The sequence below is a fragment of the Botryllus schlosseri genome, chromosome 7, assembly GCF_051294905.1.
Source record: "Botryllus schlosseri isolate E-star chromosome 7, Bs_hap1, whole genome shotgun sequence".
Lineage (NCBI taxonomy): Eukaryota > Metazoa > Chordata > Ascidiacea > Stolidobranchia > Styelidae > Botryllus > Botryllus schlosseri.
In genome coordinates, this window is record NC_137242.1 from 440821 (window position 1) to 452503 (window position 11683).

The 11683-nt window shown below is 38.4% G+C and overlaps 3 protein-coding genes across 5 annotated transcripts; 1 reads left to right on the top strand and 2 right to left on the bottom strand.

The window, feature by feature from the left end:
* The first annotated feature begins 2471 nt into the window (after window positions 1-2471).
* Window positions 2472-7736, top strand: LOC145442676 (dolichyl-diphosphooligosaccharide--protein glycosyltransferase subunit DAD1-like). Of its 3 annotated transcripts, XM_080320659.1 has the most exons (5): window positions 2472-2490; window positions 4817-4930; window positions 4989-5124; window positions 5881-6023; window positions 7059-7148. In XM_080320659.1, the coding sequence occupies exons 2-4, from the start codon at window positions 4853-4855 to the stop codon at window positions 6006-6008; spliced, it is 342 nt and encodes a 113-aa protein (XP_080176785.1). In that variant the 5' UTR covers window positions 2472-2490; window positions 4817-4852; the 3' UTR covers window positions 6009-6023; window positions 7059-7148. The 3 variants fall into 3 exon arrangements, with proteins under 3 accessions (XP_080176785.1, XP_080176786.1, XP_080176784.1); XM_080320660.1 differs by lacking the exons at window positions 2472-2490; window positions 7059-7148 and adding an exon at window positions 7569-7736 and having other exon boundaries at window positions 4758-4930; XM_080320658.1 differs by lacking the exon at window positions 2472-2490 and having other exon boundaries at window positions 4762-4930.
* On the bottom strand, window positions 2932-4627 carry LOC145442674 (ribonuclease H2 subunit C-like). The gene is made up of 4 exons (XM_080320655.1): window positions 4179-4627; window positions 3647-3759; window positions 3464-3586; window positions 2932-3168 (listed from the first exon to the last, which is right to left on the bottom strand). Exons 1-4 carry the CDS (start codon window positions 4324-4326, stop codon window positions 3100-3102), a joined length of 453 nt encoding a protein of 150 aa, XP_080176781.1. The 5' UTR covers window positions 4327-4627; the 3' UTR covers window positions 2932-3099.
* On the bottom strand, window positions 7076-11580 carry LOC145442669 (glucose-fructose oxidoreductase domain-containing protein 1-like). The gene is made up of 3 exons (XM_080320647.1): window positions 8752-11580; window positions 7981-8151; window positions 7076-7405 (listed from the first exon to the last, which is right to left on the bottom strand). Exons 1-3 carry the CDS (start codon window positions 9679-9681, stop codon window positions 7367-7369), a joined length of 1140 nt encoding a protein of 379 aa, XP_080176773.1. The 5' UTR covers window positions 9682-11580; the 3' UTR covers window positions 7076-7366.
* Between the last annotated feature and the right edge of the window lie 103 nt (window positions 11581-11683).

Consider the following 11683-nt stretch of genomic DNA (forward strand, 5'->3'; position numbering starts at 1 on the left):
TAGGTCAGTCGTGGTCCGGTAATCTTGAGGATGAACTGTATTTATTTAGTAGTAATTGCTTGTATTTCGACTTGAATGTGGACATGCTCGTCGACTGTCGGATCAGTTATTAATGTACTTATGGTTACTATATATATATATAGGTCTAGCTCTGTCTGCGTTCAGACTTAGAGCACCATCACCGAGGTGATGGAAGTATCCATCAAAAATGAGAGAGCATCAAAGATTTAGGTTATAAATTAAATTTCCCTTGAAAGTGCTGCTTTTGAGAATGTCCTGATGTCGGTGTCGTTCCGGTTGAGGACATTGCTCATCAGCGTTGCGGAGGGTCTTCCTTTTTTCGTTCTCCTTTCATCTTCAAACGTTATTGACTTCACGACACTGTCATTAGGTTTTCGAATTATGTGTGCAAGAAATTTAGCTTGTTGGTGATCAATGAATACTGAAAGGTCTTCAGTGCGACAGATTCTATGAAGATTCTGATTGCTAATTTTGAATGCGTGATCGGTTCCCCTTCGAGTGTAGCCTCCGTGTACCATTTTTCGCAAAAATTGTCTGTAGCAGACATCCAGGACGCTTCTTTGATTTTCCGAAAGAGACCATACACTGCAGCCATATGTGAGTCGACTTCGCACAAAGGCATTCAAAAATTTTATTCTTGTACCAATCCAAATTCTGAAGTTTCGAAGCAGGTATTTATAGGTTTGGAAAGCAGCATGAGCCGAGCTGACCCTATTATTGATTTCGGATATCCCCACATTCGTTTCGTTATAGTGAATCATGCAACCAAGGTATTTGAAAGTTTTCACGTTTTCAATATCATGATTGTGTATAGAGAGCAGATTGAAGTCGGGTAAGTCAGTTCCTCATTGTGGTTAAATATCATAGTTTTTGTTTTCGACTCATTAATTTGTAATCCAAACTCAGTAAGAACTTCTGATAGCAGTTTTAGACCTTCCTGAAGAGAAGTTTGGTCTTTAAAAAAGAATTCAAGATCGTCCGCATAGCCTGAGCCCATGTTGATAGCGGTTCCTTGGTAGTTCTTGTCCCTTTTATCTTCTCGTGCATAGTCCGGTGTGCGAAAATGATACTGGCTGAAAGCGATATCGGCTAGTTTCGATCTGTGTAGGAAGACTCTCACGGCATAGTCCATATAAAGATTGAAGAGGATAGGGGATTCGGGTCCGCCCTGTCGAACTCCAGATTTTGTGGGAAAAGTTAGGTTAGGGTGGCTTTTCAGTTCGGTTGTTGTACATCGATATAGAGAGGCAAGTAAGTTGATGATTTTTGTTCCCTTTTCCTCATCGATTCGATTTCGTAGCGACTGAATTAGCCAGGTTCTGTTAACGTGGTCGAACGCAGAGGAGAGATCGACAAACAAGGCATATGTTTGTTTATCAGTTTTTTCAGCAATGATTTGAGACTGCTTCGTGACATATATGCAGTCGGTGGTTCCCTTCCCTTTTCTAAAACCACATTGGAATTCGAGAATTTGCTGGTTGTACCATTCTTCTATTCTTGATATGATTATTTGTATTAACTAAGTTAGCTTGAATCAAGTGAATCGTTGGTTGTGAAAGAAAATTTTCGAATCCCTCCATTGCATAAATTAGTATTTTTTCTGAATTTCCAGTTGGAATCGGATTAGGATTGGACATGGACTTGAAAATGAAAAAGGTATGGATTTGGATTTGAAGGTTCGGATTTGGATTGGATTGGGACATAGAAATTTCAAATCCGCTCATCTCTGCTACGCAGTTCTCCTGTAGCATTTTCAGGAAACCAGAAATTCGATAAAATTAATGCAAATGATGTTGGAACTTGAATGACTTCAGATCGTATGAAATCACAGTTGATTTTCAGAAGCACAAGACTAGCAAATGTCTGTACAAGGACATCAAGGACAAAAATAAACTACGTCCTTTCCTGTACGCCAAGCTTAGCTTGTTTTGCAAGATACATTTCTCCGGTAGCATTTTCAGGAAAAGCTGAAATTCAACATGAAGGGGCACTGCGCTCTAAAAATGATGTGGTCTCAAGTCAAAGGGCAAAATGAAAAAAATTGTTTGGCAGCAGATATTTCCTACAGAATGCCACCGTAAATTGTGGTCCGTAATAGAGCTGCAAATTATTGAAATTTCCACAGGACCTTCACGCTCCAGCTGTCGAGGCTTCGCGTCATTCCTTAACCCCTTACATGGCACGATGTCTTCAATAAATTGCAGCTCCATTACGGTGGCATTCTGTAGGAAATATCTGCAGCCAAACAATTTTTTTTCGTTTTGCCCTTTAATTTGAGATCACATCATTTTTAGAGCGCAGTGCCCCTTTAACATCTCACAAATTAGATTACAAGTATTTCACTCTAACTAGTCTTCTGAGACAACTAGAAAATTCTTGCAGTATTGCATAACAGATTTTCCTTATTCGTGTTCTTGAAGTAATCTATCAGTGCTGGCTACCTGTGTAGGCAATGGTACCTGCCCAGAGGTAATGAAATACTCCTTTTTCAGAGTACTGAAGTAGGTTTTCACAACTTGTACTACTTACACTTCTACTTCAGTTCAATAGCGAACACTACATCCTTTATATAAAAATAGAAAATAAAATTTTGGATATGCTGGAATCACTTTCATGATTAAAACTGCCGTGAAAACTGGGCGCAACGTGTGACATTGCTCGTTTTGTGTTAGTCGTGTAGATAGATCTTGCCGCCACAGATTAACTGCAAAAAGTGTGTGGGCCAGCTCTCAAATGTACTTTTTGAAACTACTCGCTCGAGTACTGTTCAGGTCTTCGTTTTTTTACTTCTACTCGAGTAACAATGCTGATTACTTTGACCACATCTGCTGCAGCTGGTAAACACGTGACGTATTTTCAATTCGAATAGCTTTCTGGCATTATTTTTAACTCCACACTCCCTTGAAAGCATTTGTTTTACCAAATGTAAACCTCTTTTATTCCAAAAAAACATTCACCGATCTTCTTCAACTCTTGACGGTACAGATCAAGCACAGTGGTCAAACCAGAATGCAACATGGCGTGTGTTTTAGTATAACAGGCACGATTATGGGCACCGCATGAGCAAATGTTCCGATCCTAGGAAGTTTTGACGATATTCGGCAGTAACTCCTTGGCTGACATCTTGCAATCTTCATTGCAATGTATCTGAGAGAGAACGGCAAGAAAGTAAAATGAACTGCGACTAACCAGCAAGGCTGGGCTGAATGGAGCATTAGGCTTCGAATCGAGTATCCGAGGACCTCATAAAAGTATGAAAAATGCAGTGACTCATGATGCCAGTGACTTCCACAGTGCAAAATAGTGTGGGAACTATAATTCTCAATCAAAAACTCACTTTTAGTGGCCAGGAGCATGTGATTTTAGTACTCGAAAAGTTCTTCCTCACTACTCGACTCAAATCAATAGAATTAATATTGGATTCAGATTCAAGTAAACTTACCGCAGCAGCAATATCAGGAAAGACTCTAAGAGCGCCTTCTATAGTTGAACCGCTCGTATATCGAGAATCATAATGCCATTTCGTGAACTTTTCAAACCTTCCACAAACCTCTATGTTGCGATCCTAAATTAGATTTGAGATTTTATGGTCAGTTTTCATTTTAAGAAGTCTCACACTACAGACCTCATCCTCTGAGAAAGGTTGTTTTTTCTCCTCGGTTACTAATCCAACATATCCAGTCGGTAACGAAACGTTTTCTCCATCAAGCGGTCGGCCACGAAATGTTGACGACATTCCTGTATATGGTGATCGGAGTATGTTACAATCTCTTCAAACAAAGCTTGAGAATTTTGCGAAAAATTTCCGTGAATTTAACCTTGGGTTCTGGAAATTCATCAATTAATGATTAATATTATATATCATTCTTACTTACCAATTTTCACTTCTGGTCCATCAATATCATTAATGATTTACGCAGCCTATAATTTACATCAAGCTTATGTTTTACCACTCATTTCTAATAAACTGCATATGGTTTGGCGTACCGCGTAGGTATTGTTAATTCAACCAATGAATGTATAGATTGAGTCTCGGCAGTAGCACCTTTCGAAATGTCAGCCAATCAGTCAGTCATCATAGAACCGCAGATAAGCTTCATCATGGTTCTAAATCACAGTACCGGTCAATGAAATCTAAATGACCATTCTGAACGCACTTGTTTGTCCATCATCCGTTGTCTCCTCGCTTTGCTCGAAATATGTCGATATGTTGGCGTGTCCGCTCTTGTTAACAGTACATGGCAGGTGCTGTATTGATATGTCCTTCACGTCGTCCAGCGATCGGCAAGTTATCTTTGCAGCCATTGCAGAAAATGATTGTTTGTAATGCCGCGCCACAGGTGATCACAATCCGGTTCTGGAGCCGGAGCAGGATTTGATCAATTTTTGGCGATACCGGACCGAAAGTTGGCTAGTCGTTTTCGATTTCAGTTTATTATTAATATTGTTATCATTTCAAAACACCACACGATTGCGATACAATGCAAATATAATTGTCGAAACGACTTGGAGTAGTATTTGAAATAAGGCACTCACCTGGACCTAACTGTTCATTATATTGCATTGTATCTCGTATATATCGCATTGTACATTACGTGTCTTGATCAGATGAAAATATAAATTCCTACGACTATTATTGTAAATTATAAATCTACGTAGGTTTGTAATCTAATATTATAGGACACTATGCTATTATTATTATTACCCAGTATGCCAATCAAAATACCGGCATCGTTACAGCGAGAGATGTCTTCTACGTGGGCAAACGATTTGAGAACTCACATCTTCTGTTTAGTTTGTTGCTGACCGGTCGTGAAAAAAATTGCCCGATATGTCTTCTGATAGCGTTGTCTCGGTCGCCAAGAAGTTCTACGATGACTACATCAACACCACACCGCAAAACTTGAAGGTATTTCGCACTCACTCGATTGCGTTCGTGAATAAAATCCGTGTATCTTCGTTGTCAGTTGATTGATTGCTACCTGGCTTACATTCTCGCTACCGGAGTTCTGCAGTTCGTCTATTGCGCTCTAGTCGGGACGTTTCCATTCAATTCGTTCCTCTCTGGCTTTATCTCGTGCGTTAGTGCTTTTGTATTAGCCGGTAAGTTTATACGTTATGGCTGTTCTCTGTTCAAAAACAACATATCAAATTTTACTAGCTACATGATAAAATTGTGTGGTTATGGCTTGACAACAGCTGTATTTGGCTCAATTCAACTTTAGAAGCTTAGCTATAATTAGAAAATTTTAGATTCATTATAAAAATAATAAATTTTCGAATTCTAGTGTTCTACCCCGTGAAATTGTTAGGTTAGTATCAGTTTATTAATATTTTCATCATTTCAAAACACCACAAAACTGCGGTTCAATGAAAAGGTGGGAAGGTGTCAAAACGACTTGTAGCTTAGTCTTTGAAATCAGACACCCACCTTGGTCTATTATAGACAAAGTATAGAGGCATGAGGCATGCACACTGAAAAGTAAAAAGAATATAAAAAATCAATGTATAACAAATTTGGCTCGATTCCAAGTCGTAGAAGCAATGTTTGTGGAGTAAAAAATATAGGATTGTAAAAAAATTGTATTTATGATAGGAAAATTTATCATTATCAATTAATCGTTTTTTTTGTCAACCTAACCATTCCATTGGGTGTGTACTTTGTTTATATCTATTTTGTCAGGTGTATATATCCATTTTGTCAAGTTTGAAATTTTTTTTAAATGATGTGTCTAAAATATCCTAGTTCTATAGCTACACTTTCTACTGGTTGTTTTTCAGCCCAACTAACAATTTTATCAAGCAGCTAGTGAATCTTGAAAAAATGGGTTAATTTTAAACAAATGCAACATTTTCCAGTGAATCTTCGGCTACAAGTGAACCCCGCGAACAAGAAGGAATTCAACATCGCCCCGCAGCGAGCGTTTGCAGATTTCCTATTCGCACACGCCCTCTTGCATCTCGTCGTTGTCAATTTCATTGGTTGATCATCACATGTAGCGGTATGCAATTTTTCATGTAGAATTTTACCAATGCTCTCTGACAAACTTGGAGAATTAGAAAATTCCAGAGGTGGTCAGTAACGAAGTACTTCTTATTGTCAAAGTACTTGAAGTAGATATTGCCTACTTGTACTACTTCCTCGTATGGTTATGATTTTAAACTACTTTTACTTCAGTTTTTTGGTAATACTAGGCCTTACTGGAAATTGTACATGGGTACCGACAATTGGCTACTTTGACCACTTCTGGATAATCATAGTGCGCTAATTAGACAGACTAATTACAGAAAAATGCCGGATATCTAATCCTAATCCAATTTGTCATGTTTCCATGCTAAGCTCTCATTCATTTCTAATCTAATATCTGGTTTTCCTGAAAATGCTACAGGAAAACTGTATCGTGCAAAACGAGCCAAGCTTGCTGTAGAGACATTTTGTATTCTCATGCTTGAGATTGAACTCTGATATGATGTCTGTTGTATTTCTTTCTAATATGAAATTGATTTGATCTTCCAAGTTTTTGAGAATTCAGTCATTCTAATCTAATTTCAATCACTGGCATTTTGCTCCAGTCTAATTAAGACAGCTAGAATTATCCAGTTGTTCAGCTCTGCTGTGTAGTAAATGCAGATTATGTGGTGTACTTGCAAAATCCCTCAACACAAATCTCTGTATCCGACATTTACCAATTGTCTCAATGCCTTCACAGTCTACCAGATTCTCGAATACAAATTTGGCACATTTTCCTGTCGTCACATTATCATTTGAAAATCAATTGAATAGTACATTTGTATTGAAATGAACCCGAATTTTTTACCAGTGAAGTCATATTTGGCGGCAAGATTGTTCGGTGATACAATTGTTAAGTGTCAGCTGAAAATATCCGGGTTCATTTCATTATCAATATATATATTTCACATTGAAGTTCTGTACCTCCAAGAAGCTCTTCAATTCTTCTAATGTTTTCAATTTAAGAGACTCACTCTAGTACTCCTTCCATTTCAGTGGACTCACTCTAGTACTCCTTCCATTTCAGTGAACTGGGAACATGTCTGAAGCATTTCAGGCCTGCCGCGGTTGTTTGTATTGCAATATTTTGAAATGAAAATAATTTTACATACCAAAACCACTCGGGTCGTTTATATATATTCCTTCGAGAGCTGAACCTCAGAAAGCATTTCCTTAAATCTATAATGCTTATTGACGATAATATGGCTGATAAATTACATATAAGCCGTATACATAAGATATTGTTGTTAATCACAAAGCAGTCGAAGCTTCTCGGTGATTTCAGGCGTGACCCCGCCGTCCGGATGGCAATAATCGGAGATGTAAGCGCAGGTGTCAGACTCCCGTGTAGCTTGAAGGATCGAGCAGCGGAACCTGAGAAGGTAGCATGGATCAAAGAAATGAGAATATTGTCTCAAAGAATACAAAAATTGCCCAGCTAAATGAGCTAATATATGGTAGCACGCAGCACAGATATTCCCCCCACTGCTCAATCATTGAACCAAGTCACAAGAAAATTTTACTTCTATTCTTTTAGACTCAAGTCATTTTCAATTGACCTCCGAGTCAATGTCAGGGAGCAAAGGCAGCAGAGAGTCCAAGTCATAGTGATCACTGTTCGTTATGAAGTCATGTTCAACTAAATTTTTCGAAGCTCTTGGGTTATATTGAATGCCTCGGATTCCAAATATACTTATTTTTCTCACTCTTGTCATGTTTATTCCAACATAAGTAGCCTGCAGTTTCCGGGCCTATTTTCAAGTATCGGTCCGGATATACGAGACTTGAATCAAGTCAAGAGTGTCTCGAGTCATGCACAATGACTTGAGTACAAGTCGAGACAATGCACAATCTGACTCATTAACAAAAAATTGTGACTCTAGTCGAGTCAAAACTACCCTGGTCAGTGCAAATGTGCTGCAAGTTAATATATCCGACTATCATTTTACCTTTTCCCAATCTGAACTTTTACTTGATTTCCTGATGGAATCCAGTACAATCTGCACATAGAGCGCGTCCTCAAAAGTGGAAGCGTACATCAGCGAGTTGCGTTCCCATTTTTTGGGATCCTCAAACTTGTGGAAGGAATTCCGCAATGATTTGATCAACTGCAGCATGCCCTGAAATTGGGGTTACCATATTCGAGATCGGGAAAAGAGGATATTATTTTACAAATCGCTAAAACCTGTAACATCGGACAAGAAAGCGAATAATTTGAAAATTAAGAAATCTTTAAACACGACCACTAAGTCGGTAGTGAAAGTAGTCGCCCACTTCAGTACCCTACTCCAGAAGAGTAATAGTAGCCTACTTTGATAGTGACCATGATATTCAAGGAGAAGTAGCTTAAACATCGGTAATTTCTACTCAACTAGGATTTCCCGTAAAAAGTAAGGATTCAAGGCCTAAAAAACCAAAACTTGCAAGTAGAATATTCGAATTTTCATACCAGTGACATCATATTTGATGATAATTATGATTGTTTGTTGCCATACAATTTTCTTTCCAATTCTCTACTATTTGCAGACGATCGCCCCTGACAAGCGTCTGCCGAAAATATTTGTGTCTATTTCAATGTGAATATACTATTAAATTGTATATTGAAGTTATGTACCTCCAAGACTCTATTCAAGTACAGTAGAAGTAGTCCAAAATCACAACTAGATTAGTAAGAAGGCAAACCCTAGCTTGAAAAGTAGGAGTACAGCGATGGCCTTTACCTTGAGCAGTGGGACTGGTTGTTGCTCCTTCATTCCCGGCAAAAGGTCGTTAATTTCAGGTGGCAATTCGACCGAATCTTCAGCAAGAAGTGAATCTTTACTTTGCGATGTTTGCTGTCCGTACAAACACCCGTCTTTCACCGCTAACCTCCCTTCTGTACCAACCGCGAGCACTTCGTAAAAAAACTTGCCCGGAACATTATTATTGAGTATACAAGTGCAGCACGCGCCGTTGTTCATTTTCATTTGAAAAGTACAGAAATCGTCAGTGGTTATTTCTCGAAAACCGTTTATTTTCGAGCTCTTTTTCTTGAAGGTCGTTAAGAATCCGTGCACTTTAACTGCTTTTTGACCAGAAACAAAACTCAAAATATCGATAAAATGACTTCCAAACGTTGAAAGTATCCCGCCACCCATGCGTCCATCGCTATTCCATGAGTAATTTTCATCAAATCTGATGCTACAGTGGACTCGAATCTCAAAAACCAGCACGCTTCCTAAATATCCGTCTTGTATGCATGATCGCATTTTTTGGAACGTGGGTAGAAATCGCATGTTATACGCTACCAGTGACATTAATTGCGGATAATATCGTGCCGCATCTATCATACGAGCCGTATGATTGAAGTCTAATCCAGCCGGGCGTTCACATAATACATTCTTTCCGATTCCGAGAGTTTTCTGCGCTATTTCAGAATGTAAAAAAGGTGGGCTGTTTACTGATACGAGGTCGACACGCTGGTGTAGTAAAACCTCATCAATTCTGCTAGTGTGAAAGGGAATGTCCATTTTTTGGGCTAAATCCGCGGCTTCGTCATCCGTTTGACCCCACAGGGCTTCGATATTGAATCCAGACGCTCTGAGCATGACTATGAACGCTTTGGCAGTGAGTCCGGTCCCAAATACTCCGACGCCGGGAAGATCAGCCATAGTTCTAGCGGTTAAGAATCAGAATTGTGGTAATATGTAAATTTCTATTGATTCAAATTAACATGAAAATCGAAACATTGGTAGAATGAGGCGAAACGGCCTTTTGAGACTGTTTGAGGCACATAAATTTCATGAACAATCTAATAATACATTAATATTGAGATAAAATGAACATTTTGGGCTGACAATTGGAAGCGGATGAATCTATTTTGTCAATGTCGTTAACTGTTCCACTAGAGTAGCATCAATGTCGACAACTATTATCTCCTCAACCAGGAAATATTTAATTATTCTACTTGAGTAACTATATCTCCACTCTACCAAGAAATATTTCATTATTTTTCTTGAGTAGCATTAATGTCAGCAACTATATCTCCCCAACCTCAACCAAGAAATAGTTCATTATTCTACTGAGTATAGCGTAGCATGTCAGCAAATATATCGACTCTACCAGGAAATATTTCATTACGGTATTCTATTAGAGTAGCACTAATTCTAGATACTCCCACTCCTGTGCTATTAAAGTAGTAACAAAATATTTCCTGGTACAGTCAAGGTATGGCTTGACATTGTGTCTGAATCTCAGCTCCAGCAGGCTGCATACTCATACTGTAGGATTTTGAAAAATATTGATTAATAGTGAAAGCCTACACTATTTGTCTCATTTTCAGAGACTGCTCTTGGACACTTCGTTGATTAATTGATTTCAAAGAACTCTGTCCAAAAAAAGCCTTACTAAAATTGCATTTTATAAATTTGTCCCACAACAGGCTCACAGTGCGCGAGGTCAACTGCTGCCGAATCACGAAATTCAGGATATAATCAATTGTACTGATAACTAGGGCGGTTTTTTTTTTACCTAAAAATCAAAATTTAGACTATTTTTGACATAAAAAGACTGAATTTTGACCAAACGTATGCAAATTAGGTGTTTTCCCACATAATGTTAAAATTGCACCACTTATCTTCATTTTTGGCTTAGAAACAGGCATGTTTTTACATGAAAAAAACTATATTTTAACGAAATCTGGCCCTATGAAGAATTCCAGTGGTTACAATATGTATTATGGTAGAAATAATTAAAATATTTTGTAGTACAACGAGAGATGCTTTCCTACATTCTTGGGTAGAAAGTGCACGTTCTTACTAAGAAGCTTGTCAAGGACGTTCAACAGCAGCAGTTGTTGGCCGACAACACTCAAGTTGTGCGTACAGCACTGCTGGTGCTGGTGACACACCGTGTTGCTTCATTCTGACAATGTTGTCTACATCACAATTTTTCATCATGCGCTTTTTAATATATGAATGATGCAATGCACAAGTCTTTCTTCAGTTAGGATATTGCGGTACGTTGACCATAACACCATGTCTACCTATTATTTGTTTTTTTTTACCGTTTATGATTCACAATGAGCAGACGATTAGCCGTTTACAACGGTAGGCCTATAAAATAGGCTAAAAGCGGTAAAATATCAAATTATAAGTTCACCGCCAGTGCTAAATCTACGATTTGAAACAAAATGCAGACGTCAAATTTTTTTTAATTTCATGAAAAATTTTGACCTAACGCTACAATTTTGACAAAATTTTGACATGTCAAAAAAAAACGCCCTACTGATAACTACACAGGCTGTATGTTTGAAGCAAAGTCCCTAATAATGGTATAATATATGAATAAGTTGGATCATCTTCAGCTGTTACATGTCATTTCAACACCTCAAAATCATCGGAGTGACAAGGATTCCAATGAATTGCTCGATTGACATGACTTTCTGCAGCCCAACGCTCAATATTCAACAGAGCGGCATCGTATACCGCGTCTAATTCTATTAATGGATATAATAGGAGGAAATAAGCGACGACGGTGAACCGAAGTGACTGCATTTGAGGACAATATCTTGGTTAACGTTAAAAAAGTTCACCAGAAGATAGTAAAACAACAAGAGTGGGGTCATCGGCGGGCATCCCTAAAACGCGGAAAAGCCGAAGCAGCGAACCAAGT

Coding starts and splice junctions, on each gene's coding strand:
- LOC145442676 (XM_080320659.1), top strand. CDS start 4,853: ATGTCTTCTGATAGCGTTGTCTCGGTCGCCAAGAAGTTCTACGATGAC. Junction 4,931..4,988: donor CCACACCGCAAAACTTGAAG/GTATTTCGCACT, acceptor CTTCGTTGTCAG/TTGATTGATTGCTACCTGGC. Junction 5,125..5,880: donor TAGTGCTTTTGTATTAGCCG/GTAAGTTTATAC, acceptor AACATTTTCCAG/TGAATCTTCGGCTACAAGTG.
- LOC145442669 (XM_080320647.1), bottom strand. CDS start 9,681: ATGGCTGATCTTCCCGGCGTCGGAGTATTTGGGACCGGACTCACTGCC. Junction 8,152..8,751: donor AACCAGTCCCACTGCTCAAG/GTAAAGGCCATC, acceptor CCCCAATTTCAG/GGCATGCTGCAGTTGATCAA. Junction 7,406..7,980: donor AAAGTTCAGATTGGGAAAAG/GTAAAATGATAG, acceptor CTACCTTCTCAG/GTTCCGCTGCTCGATCCTTC.
- LOC145442674 (XM_080320655.1), bottom strand. CDS start 4,326: ATGGCTGCAAAGATAACTTGCCGATCGCTGGACGACGTGAAGGACATA. Junction 3,760..4,178: donor AACGGATGATGGACAAACAA/GTGCGTTCAGAA, acceptor CACCATATACAG/GAATGTCGTCAACATTTCGT. Junction 3,169..3,463: donor TTCCTGATATTGCTGCTGCG/GTAAGTTTACTT, acceptor GTTCTCTCTCAG/ATACATTGCAATGAAGATTG.